The sequence below is a fragment of the Rhineura floridana genome, chromosome 10 (genome assembly GCF_030035675.1).
Source record: "Rhineura floridana isolate rRhiFlo1 chromosome 10, rRhiFlo1.hap2, whole genome shotgun sequence".
Lineage (NCBI taxonomy): Eukaryota > Metazoa > Chordata > Lepidosauria > Squamata > Rhineuridae > Rhineura > Rhineura floridana.
The window spans coordinates 20,989,915-21,009,718 of record NC_084489.1 but is presented as its reverse complement, the minus strand read 5'-3'; the positions used below and the strand labels follow the sequence as shown (position 1 = coordinate 21,009,718).

General features: G+C 41.3%; 1 protein-coding gene across 3 annotated transcripts in view; it reads left to right on the top strand.

Moving 5' to 3' along the window:
• The window catches only part of CDCP1 (CUB domain containing protein 1), a 61,353-nt gene continuing 41,549 nt past the window's right edge, over window positions 1-19,804 (top strand). For 2 of the 3 annotated variants that reach the window (XM_061586924.1, XM_061586923.1), the window contains exon 1: window positions 1-645. In XM_061586924.1, coding sequence (XP_061442908.1) covers window positions 579-645 — 67 coding nt within the window. In that variant the 5' untranslated portion in view covers window positions 1-578. The remainder of the gene's footprint in view (window positions 646-19,804) is intronic. The other variant, XM_061586922.1, reaches the window with a different exon arrangement.

Here is a 19,804-nt window from a genome sequence, read left to right as displayed (position 1 = left end):
TCTTCTCCCTCCCCCCGTTTAAATTGGCCCACACGTGTTCTCTCTAGGAATGAAGAAAGTTTTGCATGTACTTTGTAGGACGTTTGCCCGGCACCACCCATTTTCTTTTATCCTGGTTTCTCAAACTGGGCGTCAGTACTACATAGATCTGCCCTGAATCCGTCTCAGCACCGCCGCTGGGACGTCTAAAGGGGACGATTCCGAGTGACCCATCGTGGCCTGGGCCTTGAATCAGGGAGGAGTTGTGTGACTTCCTCACCCCTTGCAATGGGGCAAGAGGCGTTACTCAGCCTTTTCCTTTACGCGTGCATTGAGGAAGAGGAGGACTTACTCCTCTCACCTGGAGATCGGTAGTAAGGAAAGGGAGGAGCTGGAGGAGCTCTCTCCCACCTAGTCCGTGGTGGATCAGGAAGAGGAGAGCGTCATACAGCTACTCCGAAGGGTCTTCTTTTTTCCCAGCTCCATCACACGCCAAGTGGAAAGCGAGAGAAAGCCCGCCCGGCCGCCCTGAAAGATCGTCTCTGGCCGGTGTTGCAGTTAGAGGAAGCCCGCTGCCGTCGAGGAGCTGATGCGTGGAGATGGCTGCGGGCCGGTGGATCGCGGCCAAACTCCTACTAGTTGCAGCTCTGATTCTCCAGGGGGCAGGTAAGCGGGAATCTATTGTCTCTGTGGGCGCCTTTTGGCAGATCTGGGCTTTGGGCCGGGATAAACGGAGATGCTTCGGCCGTGTTGCTTCAGGGATTGGAAGCTGAGCGCTGAGTTGTGGATATGAATCTCAAAGGGTGGGTTGAAGAGGTGGCTTTGCCCCGTATTCCCCTGAAAGCATGCCTTGGAGATTTGCTGGCCTCTAAAGAGTGGGTGGCTTTTCTGGTCCGTGATAAGACCGTGGCAAGTTTGCAGAGAAGGGGGTCAGAAACTCTTGTTTGTGAACTGTGCGTGGAAGGAGAGTGTTTTCCTGCTCGTTGCACGCAGAGTTTTCGCTCTCCTTCCCCGATGAGAAAAGTGATTGGGCTAGTTCAAAAACATACTGAAAATTGTGTGTGCGTGTAAGTGGATGGGTGAACAGTATCTCCGCGGTGATCTTTTTATCTAAATTGAGTTGTGCAATAGATTACCTGTAAACCTTTTGGTAAATTTAAAACATACTGTAATATTTTTTCACTTTCAACCTGTAGTTCTTTTGGTATACCTATGCTGCTGTTGACTAATTTATTAGTGTTACAGATGCAAATATACAACTCTATATGCATGTATTGCATTACTATCCAAGAATAAAACATGTGATAAGGCTTGTTTTATGTAAGCTGCTTTCCAATGTATTGTGTATCGCTCTGTCAACTAGATCCTAAACTTGTCCCTTTGAATTGTGGCTGTAGTTCAACAGTGGGAACATAGGAAGCCGCCTTATATTGACTTGGACGATTGGTGCATAAAGTTCAGTACTACCTATTGTATAGTTTAGCTCAGAGCTTGGAAAAGTTACTTTTTTGAACTACAACTCCCATCAGCCCAAGCTATCGTGGTGCCTGCAGGTACACATGCGTTCACAGAGGCCTTCGCTGGCACTACTGAAATTAGGCTAGAAAGACACCTTCCGTTGTAGCCATTTGTGCTTCCGATAGGAGTTTTCCCCAGCCCTGCTTGGAGATGCCAGGGACTGAATCTGGAGCCTTCTGTATGCAAAAAACATGTGTCTTGCCACAGAGCTTATGTCTTTCCCCATGCTTATATGCAGAAAGTCCTAAATCTAACATTTAGCATCTCCATGTCTGGAAAAGACCTGTCATCTGGGACCTGGAGAACTATTGCTAATCGTAATAGAAAAAGCTGGCCTACACTGACCAAGTATGGCTCAGTAGCAGATGCTTCACATGCTGACAGAAAGGATTTGCTTCTTGGTACATATGTTTAGTATTACAGTTTTATTTAATGTACTGTGCTCATATATGCTCCAGCATTAACTTCCATATTAGTTATATTCACAGGCAAAAAAACCCTTGCAGTTTAAGAACGTGCCTATAGCCAACAAATATTTCTATCAAACTTTAAAAAGCAGGGAAACTGGGCAGCTATAGTGAATGCACCAGGGGAGCAGGAGACCTGACCTCCTCTCTGAGATACTGGACTGCCCCACAAATTTGTCAAAATGCAAACACAATTTGGGTTGGTCTTTCACAGCCCAATCCACTTCCTGTGTAGCTTGGAAGAATTTGGTAACATGTGCCTCTGAGCATATGATGAGTGGTGCGAACACCTGCTATCTCCAAAGATGGAGGATTACATTTTTGTATGCTTGTTGTTCTTACTCTGCTTCTTTCCTGTGTTACTACTGCTTCCAAGGAGAATCTCACCTAGAAAATTATATTTCTCTCATCATTCATCCTAGAAATCTGTCTCAAATTTATTTTTATTAATTTCAACGCCTTTTTATTGGTTAATGTCATATGACGGTGAAGACAGCCTTTTGTGTTTCAAACTGGAGGCTATGTTCTATTTCTATTTTGGATGCATTAACAGTTGAGTCTGAAACTGCAGTTTGGTGTAAAATCAGACTGATTACAATATGTTGCTACTAAAGCTGTTGGAAAACTTTGCCTGCACAAGACTCGTGTGTTCAGCCTGCTATACTTAAATACTCCACTTAAGGAAGGGTGGGCATGGTCAATTAAAAACATAGAGCACACCTAGAATTTTGCTAGAATATATTTCACCTCCCACTGTTTTATCATGTGCAAACTGAGATGCTCCTCATGAGCACTGGAGACTATTCTGCAGGATAATCAGTGCCATTATTCCACAGTTGTTTTTGGAGTTTTTTAGTGTAAATTATGCACATACAGCATTTCACATATTCACAGAAGCAAAAAAATGATTTACTGTAGGAAACTTCATTAAAATTGCAAAGTAAATTAAACATATTTAAAGTTATCAGCTGTTTTAATATTGTTGCCTTCTCCGTGCTAAAACAAGATCAGCACAGTGCATGTTTTGTTTCTGTTATTTGGGCTGATTGCAGGTGTTGCCACTACTCACCACTCACATGTGCTCAGAGGCACATATTACCAAATTCTTCCTAGCTGCACAGGACGTGATTGGACTGTAAACGACCAACTCAAATTGTGCTTGCATTTTTACAAATTTGTAGGGCAGTACAATTTTTCAGAGAAGAGGTCACGTCTCCTGCTCCCCTAGTGCTTGCACTATAGCTGCCCAGTTTCCCTGCTTTTTAAAGTTGGATAGAAATATCTGTTGGCTATAGGTATGTTTTTAAACCGCAAGGGTTTTTTTTGCCTATTAGTGAATTTCTCTACTTTTTAATCCAAGAAGTAAGAAATGGGATCCTGTGCAAGTTTGCAGAGAATTGGGATTTACTCCCCTGTAATCAGGGCTGTGGAGTCGGTACACCAAACCTTCGACTCCGACTCCTCTAGTTTTCTACTTTCCGACTCCGACTCCACCCAAAATTGCTCCCTGGAAAGGGCTGTAAATGTCTTTTTATATTGGAAGCTCTCATAGGAGCATTTTTATCGCTGCCTGAATATGCGCTGATCTTGGCATCACAGCATTTGTCTTCAAATTCATCATTTTTAAAAATTTGTCAATCAAAATTTATTTTGAAGCTGGAGTCGGTACATTTCTTCCGACTCCACCCAAAATTGCTTCCGACTCCGACTCCACGACTCTGACTCCACAGCCCTGCCTGTAATCATGTTTAGGATAGGTGAAACTGACCATGGGGGAGGAGGAGAAGAGGGAGGGAATGCTGGAGTGGGCAGCTGAGGGGGGGAGGAGGAGGAGAGGGGGGGAGGAAAGGCAGATCTGATCCTTTGCATGTTTATTGAGTATAATGGGATATAATCCTGTGCAATCATGCTTAGGATAGGTAAAACTCACCATAGGGGAGGAGGAGAAGGGGGAGGTGTAAAGAAAGTGGGAGGGAAGGAGCAAGAGGGAGGGGATAGGAGGGGAGGGCAGATTTGATCATTTGCATGCTTTTTGAGTTCTGTGGGATTTACTCCTGTGCAATCATGCTTAGAATAGGAGAAACTGTCCTGAGGGAGGGAGAAGAAGGGACTGGGGGGGGAGGAGATTGGGGGGATGGACACTGGTGCAAGAGGGAAAGCCCCTTTCCTTTCCAAAAGGAAAGCATTGTGAATAGTATTGTTTTTCAGGGTTTCTCCAGCAGGCACTTGTAGTCTCCCACCCAAATTTAAAACAAAGCTGTCCCTGGCCACCCCCACACCAGACCTTTATTTCACTTCAGACAGTCATGGCTTTCCCCCAAAGAATCCTGGGAAGTGTAAAGGGTCCTGAGAGTTGCTAGGAGACACCCTATTCCCCTGACAGAGCTACAATCCCCAGAAGAGGGGCTGACCACTCTGGGCACTGGAGCTCTGCCAGGGGAATAGGACTCTCCTAATAACTCTCAGCATCATTCACAAACTACACTTCCCAAGATTCTTTGGGTGAAGCCATGACTGTCTAAAGTGAAATAAATGGCTGGCAAGGGTGTGGCCCCCTGTTTAGCCAAGCCAAGCAGCTGTGAGTCTGGCTTTTAAGAACACTGACAGTTGGTTTTTACTGAGCATGTCCATGCTTATCATTGACTCAAATATTAAATTTCTTAAATTAATTAAACATCAGCCAGGCATTTTTAAAAATTTTAAACGGCAGAAGGTGGTCAGAGAGGGTAAAGGTCAGTAATAGGATTACAGGTACTCTGTGAATATGGCTAATTTTTAATTAATTTCAACAAATTAAGGGACCATTGACAAAAAAGCCCAACAGGGTTCTAGATTTGTTTGCTCTTGTTTTACACGTTGAACTCTCGGTTCTCTCTGAGTGTTTTGTGTATCGCCATGAAAACTTAGAGGGTTGTTAAGCAAGCATTTCTGAGTTAACAACCGTATGTTTTGTAAGGTTTTGTTTTGAAATGAGCTTATGGGGAGCATTGGAATGGCATGGGGGGTATTTTCAATTTAACATTGCGGAATGTGAAAAATTCGTGCTAGCTATAGTATATAGCCACGCTTGGGCTGTATAACTATCTTTGTGTGATTGCACTTACACTTGCAATTGCTCAAGACAAGTCTTTCCTGGTTTATATCTCGCCTCACCCCCTTCCTGCTCCCCCCTCCACTTACATTTCATGCAGGAAATGATAGTAGGGTGCCCTGTACTTTTCTCCTAAGAGAATTTGCAACTGAAGAAGGAGGAGCGAACATTGTACCTTGTGCTTTTCTGTAAGCCGATAAACCTAATTTGGGCACTGTGATTTCTTAACCTTTTTTAATAGAAAAAAAGAATTACGATGTAAGAATGATTGAAAATAGGTTTCACAACACACAAGACAAACATTTGTTGGGTATTCTAATTATAAAGGTATATTAATCAGTTAATTGACTACATCAAGAAAGTAATATGGATGAAAACAAAGTATAAGGGTGATTATATATAAACTCCAATGTTCAATAAATCTATTTGGTGCTCTTTCTTCCTTGGTTCTTTTATTAGTGCAAATGTTTAGTTAGAAATGGTATATCCCAGATCTGTTATAGCAATAGACTTAGAAGATTTCCAGCTGCTAGCAATAACTTGCCTAGCTATTGCTATTTCTTTTAAATAGCCAAGATCTTGAAGTGCTTTTGATGTCTCTGGGATATCATAACCAGTAAATTGCGACAGTTTTAAAACTGTCTGGGTTAACTGTTTGGCAAATTGGCTGTAATACAGTTTTTACCTCTGCTGAGGAATGGACACTAAGGCTGCAAATTCTGTACATGCTTGCAAATAAACCGTATCCTTAAATCTACTTCTGAGGAAATCTGCATAGGATGAGGAGGCTACAGGGGCAACTATTAATATCAGTGTAAAATGTCCACACAAATCTGTCCTTACCCCTGTGATGCTATGAGTTATACCCCACTGCAGTAAATCATGTCTCCCCACCTATCCCATCCCTGCAGGTCACTTATTTATTTTAACCAATTGTCATTAGTTTTCTGGCTTTAAATGTTTGGTAGTGGTGATAGCTACCCTGACTAAGACGCTGTTGTGAAAGTCACCCTGCCGTTGGGTCTGAATGTGAGCAATGTGTGTTGAATTGGCTAGACCAACGTGGGGCTCTGCAATGCCCAACATAGGCCCAGAGCAGTTTCCTCTAAATCTATGTTTCTTGGTAACCACTTGCACCTCAGGATAGTGGATCAAGGTGAGTCAGGAGGTTGAAACAACCCAAATTATTGCCACGTGCTCATTGTGAATGTACACATACACATAAGTTGTGCATTGGAGATACTGCTCTATTTCCTCTCTATATGATGTTTGGGAGGTTTCTGATCAAGAGAGGATTTAAGAAGTTTAGGCTGCAGTCATATGCATACCTACCTGATAGTAAGTCCCATTGAACTCTGGAACTTACGTCTATACTTACATCATTGTTTGGTAAGGGCCATATACTGAAACTTCCCATAGTGCTCTAGTAATGTATGGATCAAGATGGTTCTTCCAGCTTAATCTACTCTGTATTTTAAAATCTACCTCAGTACATATATATACCCATTCTGTTGTTTCTTCTGACTTGTCTGCTGGTAATCATCAATCAATCAATCAAGCTAATTTCTTCTCATGCAAGGAGTGAATGACCACCATGTTCTTTAAACTGTCCTATAATTCAGGAATGTAGCATGTGGGGTAAGAAATATACTTACTCCTACTTGGAAGGATTATACCGTCTCCTTAGCTTGGTTGGGGTGACTCCAGTGTATCTGTAAATGGTTAATCCAGTGCAGATCTGATGCCAGAACACCATTCTGATGTCCTTATTACTCAAGTGATCCAGTACATTCAGGTTGGGATTGGGAAGATTGTCGATTAACCATACCCCAACAGTTTATCAGAAAGCAGAGGCTTAGAAATATTGCAACATTGGCCTAGAATATGTATGCTCCAATCCGAGTATTTCTGGCACATATGCAGTGGCTCTGATGCATGGAGTTCTACAGAGCGCACACTCAATATATGTGTCTTTGGAGCTTTTTCAAAACTTTAATTATACAGGTATTTGTTTTGACCTTTAAAGTCCCATATGGTTCAGGACCACAATAGCTCAAGGACTGCCTCTCCCTGTATGAACCAGCCTGGACAGGGCTGGATCTAGGCATAACAGGGCCCTTGGGCACCAGTCTGCCCTGGCTCCCTGTGTGCGTGGATGCACCCCCCCACCTACCTGTCTCTCCTTTTTTTGTGGCTGTGCGCACTGTGCGCACAGGGCTGCCATTAACAAAGATGGTAGGTGAGTTTCCCTAAGAGGCTGAAGCCTCTGCTGCTATCCTGGTTGATGGCACACATGCATGCTAATCACGTGCCTCCCTTCCATCAACCAAGATGGCGGCAGGGGCATCAGCACCTTAGGGAAACCTCGGCTGCCGTCTTGGTTAATGGTAGCTCTGTGTGCACAGCCACAAAAAAGAGGAGAGACAGGTAGGGGGAGCCAGTGAAAGGGCGGATCGCAGAAGGGGAATGCTACTCTCCCCCACCCTATTGAGGGGCCCTTTGGTGCCAGCCCTGGGTCCAGAGCCTGCAGTCTCCATCAGAGGCCCTTCTCTGTGTGCCTCACCCTGGGAAGATGTGGAGGGTGGCCACATGAAAACAGACCTTTTCAGTGGTGCTTCCCACCCCTACAGCCTTCTTGTTTACCCAGGCCTTTAGTTAATTAAGTTGCCTCCTATGGTAGTGTTCCACTTTTAGTAGGGTGGGTAGGACTTTTCCTCATTAATAAGTTGCTTGATGAGCATTTTATGTATTTTGTATTTTTCGTTTTAAATTTTTCTGGTTTAGAGTTGCTTTTATGTTTTCTTAAGTCACTTTGGAACTATTATATAAAGTGTCTAATAAATGTAGATAATAATAATTGTATAATTGTTGTCTCATTTGTTGTTTGTGACAGTATCCCAGATATCAAGAGAAAAGCAGTACACCCAACTTTTGTACTAACACACTTAAATATCATTGAAATACTGTAATTCCCCGCCCCAGAATACTTAAAAAACAAACAAGTGGGTTACCCTTTTAAACTCCTTCCATGCCTTATTTTTGTTGTAAAAAAGAGCAATCTTCTTATAACTTGTTACTGATGTTACTCACCCAAGAAGGTCCACTGAAGCCATCTTACTGAGATGAGAGAGGCAGGAAATGGCAGCTATTAACTGGTGCCTTCTTAATGCTATTTTTGCATCACTGACTGCTCTGATGCTACTTGCCAACAATGTTCATTTTGCTATACATTTCAGTAAGTTTTATTACTTTACTGAGGAAATCCAGATTCTTGGTGCTTTGAGAGGCATGGGGCTTTAATAAAGCTCAAAAGCCATTTCACTGATAAGAATGGAGCAAGCCAAGCAGAAGTTTAGCCTGATATATTTGCATGTCACCAAACTTAAACAAAGCTAATACGCTAGCCTCCAATAAAAACTCCTAGTAAAGCTGTCTTTGAAGTTTTAGAGCATCCTGTCCCTATAAAATATTTGTAGAATTAGAAAGGGGGAAGTTGTATAGAGGTTGCTATATATAAAAAAGGTGTGAATGAGTGTGATTATTTTAACCTTGATTAGGGATGGGCTGGCTTGTTGTAGGGTGATTTGTGGCTTGTACTTAAGCAACAGCATAGCTAAATGTTGACTAAATATCACTCAGACAGCATTGTGATTTTGCTCTTTTAAAAACCACAGAAGGATGTGACTTACCTTGTTGGAAGATTTTGGAGCTTATTCCTGGATGTTCTCCTAAGGCAGTGATTCTCAAACGGTGCGCCCAGGCACACTGGTGCGCCCTCAAAACATGAAAGTATATTTTAAAAATGAGAAGAAACCCATTTGTATAGGATAAGTAATAGTTTTCTATAGTATATTTTTATTCGTAGTTTAAAATATATTAATATATTTTTAATTTTGTACACAAAGTGCGCCAGAAATTTTTTATATGTTTTACAGTGTGCCGCGAACCAAAAAAGTTTGAGAACCACTGTCCTAAGGGAACATAAGAGCCTGCCTGGTTCAGACCAAAGATTCAGCATCTTGTTTCCCACAGTGACTGACCAGATGCCTCTGGAAGGCCCATAAGTAGAGTGTGTAGGCAATAGCCCCTCTCCCAATGTGGCTCCCCAGCAACTGGTAGTCAGTGCATTCTGCTTTCAAAGCTGAAGCTTGCATATAGCCATCAAGGCTGTATAGCCCCTGACAAACAAATCCTCCATAATTTGTCTAACCCCCTTTGAAAGGCATCTAAGCTTAGTGGCTGTTGCCATCAGGGCTGTGGAGTTGGTACGCCAAACCTTCGACTCCGATTCCTCTAGTTTTCTACTGTCCGACTCCACCCAAAATTGCTTGCAAATCCACAGCCCTGGAAAGGGCTGTAAATGTCTTATTAAATTGGAAGCTCTCATAGGAGCATTTTTATCATTGCCTGAATATGCGCTGATCTTGGCATCACAGCATTTGTCTTCATCTGGGTCCTGTGTCATACACTGACACACAAAATGTTTTCCATCTTGAGTTATGGTGAAATGCTCAACTACAGCTGACTTCATGGGAAGCTTCTTTGACATTTTGAATTTATTTATTTTTTTAAATTGTCAATCAAAATGTATTTTGAAGCCGGAGTCAGTACATTTCTACCGACTCCAACTCCACCCAAAATTGCTTCCGACTTTGACTCCACAGCCCTGGTTGCCATGGCTTGACTACTGCCAGCCAATCTCAGTGCGTAACCCCAAATATTGTATGTATGAGAGGGAGAAAAATCTCTCTGAGTACTTTTTCCACACCATGCATAATATTATACATTTCTTCTATGGCCTCCCTTACTCACCTTTTTTCTGAATGAAATATCTTCAAATGTTACCCATATGGAAGTTGCTCCAGCCCTTTTATAATAGTAGTTGCCCCTTATTTGCACTTTTTCCTGCTACAAAGTATCCATTTTAAAGTGTGGTGGCCAAAACTGTACATGGTATTGGTCGTACTGTGGATTTGTATAACAGCTTTATAATATTAGCAATTTTATTTCTGATCCTTTTCCTAATTATTCCAAACATGGAATTCACCTTTTTCACGACTCCCATATACTGGGGTTATTTTCATCAAGTGGTCCACCATGACCGCAGTCATCACCAGCTCAGTGTACACCATTAGTGTATATGTGAAATTGGAATTTGTTGTCCTATTGTGCATTACTTCACACCTGCTTACACTGGACTGCATTTGTCATTTTAATGCCAATTCAGCTAGTTTGGAGAAGTCTTTTTGGAGCTTCTTGTGATCCCTTTTTGGGTTTCCCACCCTGCGGTGGAGGCTGGTCCATTGCCCTGCCACCCTAGACAGCTGTTTCTTGAGCAGCCAGTCATTGTAATGATTGTTTTGTATTGCTTTTAAATGTTTTATGTTGCTGTACACCACCCTGATGTTTTGTGAGAGGATGGCATATAAATGCTTTTGTAAACAAAGGAAGTCTGTGTGCCCTCAGCAAGCCTCCAACTACCTACTTATTTGCCATGTGTCCAAGGGGTAGCACTGACTGTCAGCTTCCTCTTCCTCTTTAGTCTGTGTTGCCTATGTAGAATTCAACAGGGAGGAGGACAAGGACAAAACTACAAGTAGTTGGTTCTGCCTGTCATTAACTCTGGCTCCATCCTCCTGCTTTCCATTTCACCAGTCCCAATGGGCACCAGCCACCACTACCACCCTGAACAATTTGGGGTCATCAGCACACTTGGAAAATTGTCGCCTTTTACTTAAGGGAAGGTGCTCCATTGTCTTGGTCGTTTTGGTTGCCCTTTTCTAGACCTTTTCCAGCTCTATAATATTTTTTTGAAAATTGGACAACCAGAATTATGTGCAACATTCCAGGTGTGGCCACAACATTCATTCTCTATAACACAGGTCTAGAGAAATTTATTATGAATTTCTAGGAGACAGTAGCAGCATTTTAGAAAACAGTGTTCAATCATTTTTCAAGAGCCAAACTTTTGCAAACAAAAGAACATAAGACATTCTTGATTCCCATTGGTCAGTGTTATATTAATCCTCTCTGATCACTCTGGTTTTGAGCCTTTAGATGCTTTTGGGTTCTTCACAATATTTGGAGGACTTGGTTAAGGTGGTAGCCAAGGAGTGCTTTGTATCCACTTCAGTTTTTCTCTCATATTTGAGCTTAACAGCTATCATTCATGCCACTGTAAACTCAGAGTTAGGCTACAGGGGCTGCCCTGTAAGATGATCCAAAAGTATCAGGAATGCTAGATCACCTTGGCCTACCTTCTGACAAATGCAAGTCCTTGGGAGCATATCACTATAGTATCTAGTATCCTTGCTTCCTGTTGTGTTTCTATGTGCTTGTTACAAAGCTTAGACCCAACATTGGTCACAATCCCTAAAACAGAATAAGAGTGTTATCTCTTAAGTGTACTTAGCTATGTGCCAAGTTAGGAATGAAAGGATACATGCATTCTTGATCATTGCTCCTCAGCTGCAGAATGTTATGTCTAGGAGGCTTCACAAAGTCTGAGAACGAGCATCTTCTGAAGAAGTATCCTTTTTAACTGGATTTTGATGTGAATAATGTGAGGTACAGTCTGCTCTTGATAAGGTTTTATGTATTTTATTTTAATTAGTTTTGATAAAGAGTAAGTATCCACTCCAAGTATTTGAGATGAGTTACAAATCAAATGAATAAATACATTTCTTAAACCCTTGCAGTATTGCTGTTAAACTGGTGTTGGACAGTGACTCTCCATCTGAGAGACCTTTCCCTGGGCTTACTGGCCAGCTGCTCCATACTTTGCAAACTCCAAAATCATAAAACTGGCTGTGAGCAGTTCAGGTTTTGTGGAATCATAGATGTGAGCTAATCTGGTGATATCAGAAACTGCCCTGTTTACTTTAATTGCTGGCATAATGGAGACAGTACTGGTAGAATTGAAACTGCCATAAAATGCAATTAAGTGTTTCAGATGACCATCAGAAAGCTCATGTGCACATGTACATAAAGCACAGCTCTCTGGGCACTAGTATGTTGACAATTTTAGTGCCTCCATTCCTTTTTCCTTAAAAATGTAACAGTGCAGGAGTATCTGCAGTAGAAACAAACACAGGAAGTTGCCTTATACCAAGTCAGACCTTTGGTCCACCTAGCTCAGTCTTGTCTACAATGACCGGCGGCACCTGTCCAGGGTTTCAAACATCTGGGGATTGAACCTGGAACGTTCCGCATCGAAAACAGATTAACACAGAGCTATAGCCCTTACTCTATTTGCAAGTATCCTGGTAAATATTTTCCAAGTAGAACTTTGAATATGTTTAAATGGAACATTCAAACCGCCATTGATGTGTATAGGATGCACCATAACTCTGGTTTTAAAAGGGTGAAACTTTGTTTCCTCTTGAGATCTGTATAAAGCGTGGCACACCTTACCAGTGGTGGTGAAATGGAATATCAGTGGATCCCCTTTACCCACTTCCTCCTAGCTGCTGTTATTCCATGGTGTGGATTAGGCTGGCAGAAAGAGGGCAGGCCAGAAAGCATGTACATATATACAATCAATCAATCATTTATTATGGTCAAAGTCCAGCACTATAAAATATTAAAAGTATAAAAACATATCAACATTATACAGAGAAAGAAACAAACAGCTGCAACGTAAGATAATATGACTCTAATTATGACCCAAAATTAGCTATTATTATTTAAATGAATTGTCTTTACACAGCCATAGACACAGAAGTGTGGATTAGGCTGGGAGAAAAGGGGCAGGCCAGAAAGCCCCCCCCCCACACCTTGATCTGTCCCTTGCACGTCCAGCAGCAATTTCAAGAGCTCTACTTGTGTGGTGTAGTGGTTAAGGTGTTGGACTACGACCTGGGAGACCAGGGTTTGAATCCCCACATAGCCATGAAGCTCACTGGGTGACCTTGGGCCAGTCACTGCCTCTCGGCCTCATGAAAACCCTTTTCATAGGGTCGCCATAAGTCGGAATCAAATTGAAGGCAGTACATTTACATTTAGTTCGCTCTGTGTGTGTATTCAGCTGCTGCTCCTTTTCACCTTTTCATTCCAAGGGAGGAATGAGCTCAAGGAAAGTAGGCAATTGGGTGGCTGTTTCTACTGCTCCTCATCAGCACTGTTGCCCAACAGTGAATTCAGGGGTGCCAGTTAGCTGTGGGGCCCTGTAGATGCCCAACCATGCAGACCAGTGTTTCCTGGCCTGTTCAAACACAACATATGGTTGTGTTCCTTTACAGGACATCATGGGAAGAAGCCACAGAAAAGTGCCTCCTTTTGCACTCCTGTTATGTGTAAAGGACACCTGAATAATCTGGATCAAGGTACACAATCTAAGAGAAGTGCATGCTTAGTTAGGTATGATTAGTCTCTTTGAAAAGCAGGCTTAGCTTTGTAGCTTAGTGTTTGCAAAAAGCTTTATTTACCAGAGTAAACATGTTCCTTTGGCCTGTTTTTTTTCTTTTTGTCTAGCTGATAACTTCCTTGTTCTTTGTTCTACCCTTGCTTTTTAGTGTTACGTGTTAGATATTGCACAGGACTAAACAGTACCTTGTGGAAAGCATTGGAATATTGTGTGTGCCTGTGGTATGGAGTTTTGCATGTCTGTTATCTTGCCTCACTCTTCTAATGTGACAAGTCAGCCCACTCCTGTAGCACATATCATTTTAGTGTCTGAACCATTGAGATGTGTATATCTGTTTTTTGGGCAGAGTTAGACATGAAGTTAAATGTATCTTTGCAGCTAACCTGACAGTTTTTCACAATGCAAATTGCATCAGCTGGAGATGGGAGAGTGATAATAAATGGGATGAGAGCAGATGTGGAATGGGAATGTGATCCTCCACTCCCCTGCTTTGGTCCTGAGGAAAATCCACTCTTGGAAGGTGCTATGGGCCTTAGGGGGAAGTCCTTCTTGTTGTCAATGGGGGATTAACATCAGCTTCACAGGAGAGCTTTTCCACTGGACCACAGAGGTGAATGAGAGGGTAATTAAAATATGTTTAAGCTTTGTGTATAGAGTTGTAAGTCACTTTGAGACATTTTTGTGTGAGAAAAGTGCTGAATAAATAAAATATTATTAATAATAAAATTCTCTCTCCATGCCTGCTCCAGTGCATTAAGCATCACACACAAATGCACATACGCACGCACACAGCCAGTATGATTTGCATTTTGAAAAACTTGCATATTAGATGCGAAGATATAGCTTGTCTCTTTTAAATGTGGATTTATGCAAACTTCCTGTTTGACGGTTTCCTTGTCATGGTTCCTCCATTCAAGTATCTTTATTCTCCATCCACTTGCTGGTCTTGTTATATTGAGCTACTAGGAATAAAAACATGTCCTCAAGATATACTTCAGAAATGGAAATGGGGAATGTGGGATAAAGTTCAAGGTTCTGGGCTAAGTTCAAGGTTCTGGTTTTGGTGTACAGAGCAGGGCTATGGAGTCGGTACGTCAAACCTTCGACTCCGACTCCTCTATTTTTCTACTGTCCGACTCCGACTCCTTCATAAATGGCAAATGTATATTAATTTATTAATATTAATAACTTAATATTAATATCAAAATATTAATTTTATTTTGAAGTCGGAGTCGGTACATTTCTACCGACTCCACCCAAAATTGCTTCTGACTCCACGACTCCGACTCCACAGCCCTGGTACAAAGCCCTGTACAGCTTGGGACGAGGATACCTGAAAGACCATCTTACCCCTTATATACCCAGTCGATCACTGCACTCTGCAAGTGAGGGCCTCTTGCAGATACCATCTTATCAGGAGGTCTGTTCTGCACAACATAGGAAACAGACCTTTAGTGTGGCGGCACCTACCCTTTGGAATTCCCTCCCCTTAAATATTAGACAGGCACCATCTCTATTACCTTTTCAGTGCCTACTGAAGACCTTCCTCTTTCAACAAGCCTTTTAAGTAGAGACCTTATCTCAGTCTGCATCTGAGTTGGAATTATTTTTAATATGTTTGTAAAGCTTTTTTAAAAATATGTTTTGTTGTAACTTATTTTAAAGTCTGTTTTTATGATGTTTTAAGAATGTTTTTAGTTGTTTTGTTTGCCATCCTGGGCTCCTACTGGGAGGAAGGGTGGGATATAAATCAGGAAGGGCGGGATATAAATCAAATAAATAAATAATAAGAATGTTATTAGTTGCTAAGTTTATGTCTACATAATTTCCCCACTTCTTTGATTTCCTTAATCCTCAGGTTGCTTGGGGCCTTTTAGCTACTACTGACTACTACTGAGCAACAGAAATTCTGCAGATTGGACAGTGGCCAGTGGAGTTCAGATGTGGTCAAGGGGTTGCCAGTTACCCACTGCTTCCTTAAGTGAAGACTAGCTGTAATTTGTAGCCCTTAATGATGGTTTGTGGGTTCCTCTTCATATACACACAGCTTATACCACAGTGACAATTAGAGAGCATTTGTAGATTTTGCATAACAAAATCTGTTATATATCCCCAAATAAAAGAATTCCTCTGTTTTGTTGAATGCTGAATTAAAATGACTTTTTCAATGGCTACACTAGCTCTTGAAGAACTGCTCTTATTAGCAAATGTGCAGACACACATAAACAGTATTTCACAATATACTTTCCACAGTTGGTGTTGTGGAATAAACTGTGAAAGTGATTTGAGGTGTGGTAACCATTTCGTTTGCATCCGTCAGAAGAGAGACTATTTCCAAGAATAGGTTATTAATTCCCCCCCTTCTCATGTTTATTAGTGTTCAAATCCACCACTGTTGCTGGGCTTAATGTTATGGTCATATCAAATATATAATAATTGAGGTGCATGTGTTAAGATTGTCTTAGACTAAAGGTTATTCACTTGTGGTGGTGGTGGACACTAGTGATAGAGTCTTGTGTAGCCCCCCAGGAAAAAAAGCCTCTCCTGAAGGCAAGGAAACTTTCTCTTGAATTGGGTGAGCTTTGTTGGTGGGGATATGGAAGAATCTCTCAATATCAGGGGAGACACACTGTAAGCACAAACACTGCACAATTTAGGGTATATGGGTTCCTTAACCCTCTGGAGTGGCTTTTTAGGGATGCAGGAGGGAGAAATGGGTGGGAAGATCACCTTCTGCCAACCCTCTTTCCGTAGCACTTCTTGAGATCCACACCCAAGAAGCTTCAATACATCTCACCAGCTTCTTAGCTATAGGTGGTGTTTTCCCGCTGCATAGTTTTTGCTTACTCCTGCGTAACTAACGTGCATATAAGAATACATTCAGGTGGAAAGAGAGGTCTAGTTATAGGTGGCTTTTTGCAACAAAAATAGGTCAATAGTAGAGTACATGTTTTCCATGTGTGAAGTCCCAGATTGAATCTCTTGACGTTTCTTGTTAAAAGAATTGTTGGCAGGGGTGGGAGCGAAAGGCCAGGAATTGCTGCTGCCAGTCGCAGTACATACTGGGCTGGATAGGCTAACTTGGAGGCAGGTCTTTTAAGTCATATATGCCTTTGCTTTGAGGGTGCTACTTTCACTGATCCTGCTAATTAGCTGGTTTGTTGCTGGCTGTCATAGAACTAGGGAGCAGGGAGACAGCTAAAACAATCAAAGAGTTGGAGCACCTTCCCTTTGAGGGAAGGTTAAAGGTGAAGGGACACTTAGCGGAGGCAGTTTGAGCAGAAACAGCTGGGAACAGGGAGACGCATTTAGATTTTACTATCTAACCTCTTGTTCCCTTTTTTCCAGTATTCTGGGGGCAGGGCCAGCCTAGGGTTGCCATATGCCCGTTCCACAAATCCGGGCAGGTTAATTTGCATATTATGCAAAGTATTTGCATATTTGCATATTATGCAAATATTTGCATATTAATACTTGGATTGTCTAGGTGTTTTGTTTTTGTGCCTAGGAATTACCACCAAAAACTGGGGAAAGATGTGAGAAATCTTTTTTTAAAAGCAACATTTTTAGCCTTAAATGCCTAGACTGTCATTTCCAACGCTATGGAGTATTTATTGATTGATTAAGAGAATTTATATCCTGCCCTTTTGCTGTTAAAAACAGAGCTCAGCACAGCTTACAAATATAATAAAAACAATAAAAATACACAATCAATTTAAAAACATAATAAAAACACAAAATAGCAACAAACATAAAGTAAGACAGGGCAGCAGTACGGTTAACCATATACGATATATTTCAAAGATGTGGTGGGTGGAGAAAAACAAGAAGCCAAAATGTTAGGAAAAGGAGTCTTTCACACCACATGCTCAGTTGTAAATACTGTTGCAGCAAGCTTTACAAGTTCCTCCAGTATTCCACTGGTGCAGGCACTCAGACATTCAAAGTATCTGTATGTTTCTTAGGTTTTATAAAAGCAGAGCTTTGCTTAACTCAAAATTTCTTCTCCCTTTGATCAACCACATCTACACAGATTCCACCTCCATACTCAAAATGAAACTGGGCCTGGAAGTGTGCAACAACCCCACACATACCTTGCTAATTAGATTACCAATGCCAGGATGTCTGTCTTATCGACTACTCTCATGCTCCCCCCCCCCGGCATCATGAAAGACCCAGTTCTGGGCTCAGAGAGAAAATAAATATCTGGTCCTCTTCAAAGTATTGATAAGCCTCTTGTTTCAATTGAAATAATAATTATAAATTCTTGTTCTTATCACTAATGGGAGTTAATTATCTTGCATATGCTGCTGTTGCTTCTATGGCTGTAACAGTGAGGTTAAAGATAAGTGAAATGCAAATAGGAAAAAAACAACACAAAAGGCAGTAACACTTTCCTAAATGTAATACCATACCAACCACAACAAGATTCCTATGAGTAAGGCAGAAAACTAAGCATCTCACAACCAAAAATATGATAAATGAAGAAATATTTATATAAAAGCATGACTATCAAATATATTTATTATTTACACAAACTGCAAAGATATTTATAGTGCAATCCTATGTTTATTTATTCAGAAGCAAGTCCCAGCATATTCAGTGGGGCTTACTCAAACAGGGACAGAAATGCAACTTCAAGTGATAAGCAACTTCATTCACACAACCCAAAATTCCGAATCATGCCACTTTACGCTGTTTTGCAACTGTTTATACTTGTTTTTATGGTTATTGGATTTTAAATGGCTTTATTTCTTGTTGTGAGCTGCCTTGGTTTCCAACCCTACCTCACAGGGGTGTTGGAAAGATTCCATACACGCACACACTGCAGATGTATAAATACATACAGCCCATATAATAGTTTATTGTCAAACCAGTTGGTCATTGCAGAAAAATCAGTATTAGTTTTAAAAAAATCAGTATTACTTTCCTACAGAATAAAAACTGTAATACCTAAGTAAGCCCTGCCTACTTGCTTTAAAATAGAACTGGAGGGCACAAACACAATTCTTTTTTACATTCACTCCAAAGTCCCATTGATTTTCAGCACATTCATAACCATGTCTACTCAAAAGTAAGTCCTATTGAATTAAATGGGATTTACTCTGGGCATATGGGATTAGCATTGCTTTTACAAAAAGCAAGCATTGGGAAGGTTTTCAAAACACTGCCCAAGATCTGACTCCTGCACACAAGAGGAAAAAAAACTGAAATGTATATACTTACCCAATTTATGAGATTTTCAGATAAACAGGGGGTGAAACCACCATTCTGTTTTCTAGACACTGCCTAAGGTCAGTGAAACTGAAACACAATCCCTGATTGGCTGCAATCTTGAACGGGCAGGGTTAAAGCTATGAAGTGCTATACAGTACTGTTTAAAGAAAGATTTAACAGTCGGGGGGGCGGCTGATGTTTTTATGTATATCTCGAGAACCGGACCACCTAGAAACTTAATTTTTAAAAAAAATTAAAGCTGAGAATCCGGGCCACCTAAAGGACTAGCCAGGCGCCGGGTGGCATGCATAGAATCCGGGTAAAACCCGGCTAACCGGGCAATATGGCAACCCTAGGCCAGCCCCACTATTAGGCATGGAAAAAGCAGCAAATGGATACTTATTTGGCTTATTATTGAGATCATTGGGGGAGGCCTGTCTCTTGGTCCCACCACCCTCATAGGCACATCTGGGGGGAAACACAGGAGAGGGCCTTCTCCCAGGCTCTGCAACTCACTTCCTAAGTAGGTTAGATTGGCTTCATCCCTGCTGTCTTCCTGTCAGCAGGTGAAAAGTTTTATATTCTGACAGGCTAAGGACTGACTGCAAGGGCTTTCAGTAGGGTGCTGGTTTACTTATTTTTGGTTTTGTTTTTTAATCACTATGTTTTAATACTATATATAGTCTAGTTACATTTTAATTATAATTGTCTGTATATTTTACTTGTGTTTTTAACTGTATTTGTTTTAATTCTTGTTAGCTGGGGAAAAGGCGGGATATAAAGGAATAGAATAATAAATAATAACAAATAATTATTACTATTATTGCATTTTTACTGGTGTGGAGTGGGTGGGCAGGGAGAGGCGCTTGTGGTATTTTCTGCCTTGGGTGTCAAAATGACTTAGGTGGCTTTGGGTATTATTTATCTTTACTTGCTTGTGTCGTGGGGGGCCCATCTGCTACTGAACCTTAAGTAGCTCATTGTCTTGGGCTAGCCCTGCCTGGGAGAGCCGCCTTTGTTCTTAATGTACTGTTCTGTTGCTGGTATATGATTGAAATTGTGATACTTTGCTAGCTGAATATTGCCGTTATGCTACTAAACTGTTTTATTAGTTGAGCTGTCACTATGAATTTGGATGATATTGAACTGCTTTATTGTTAGCTGTTT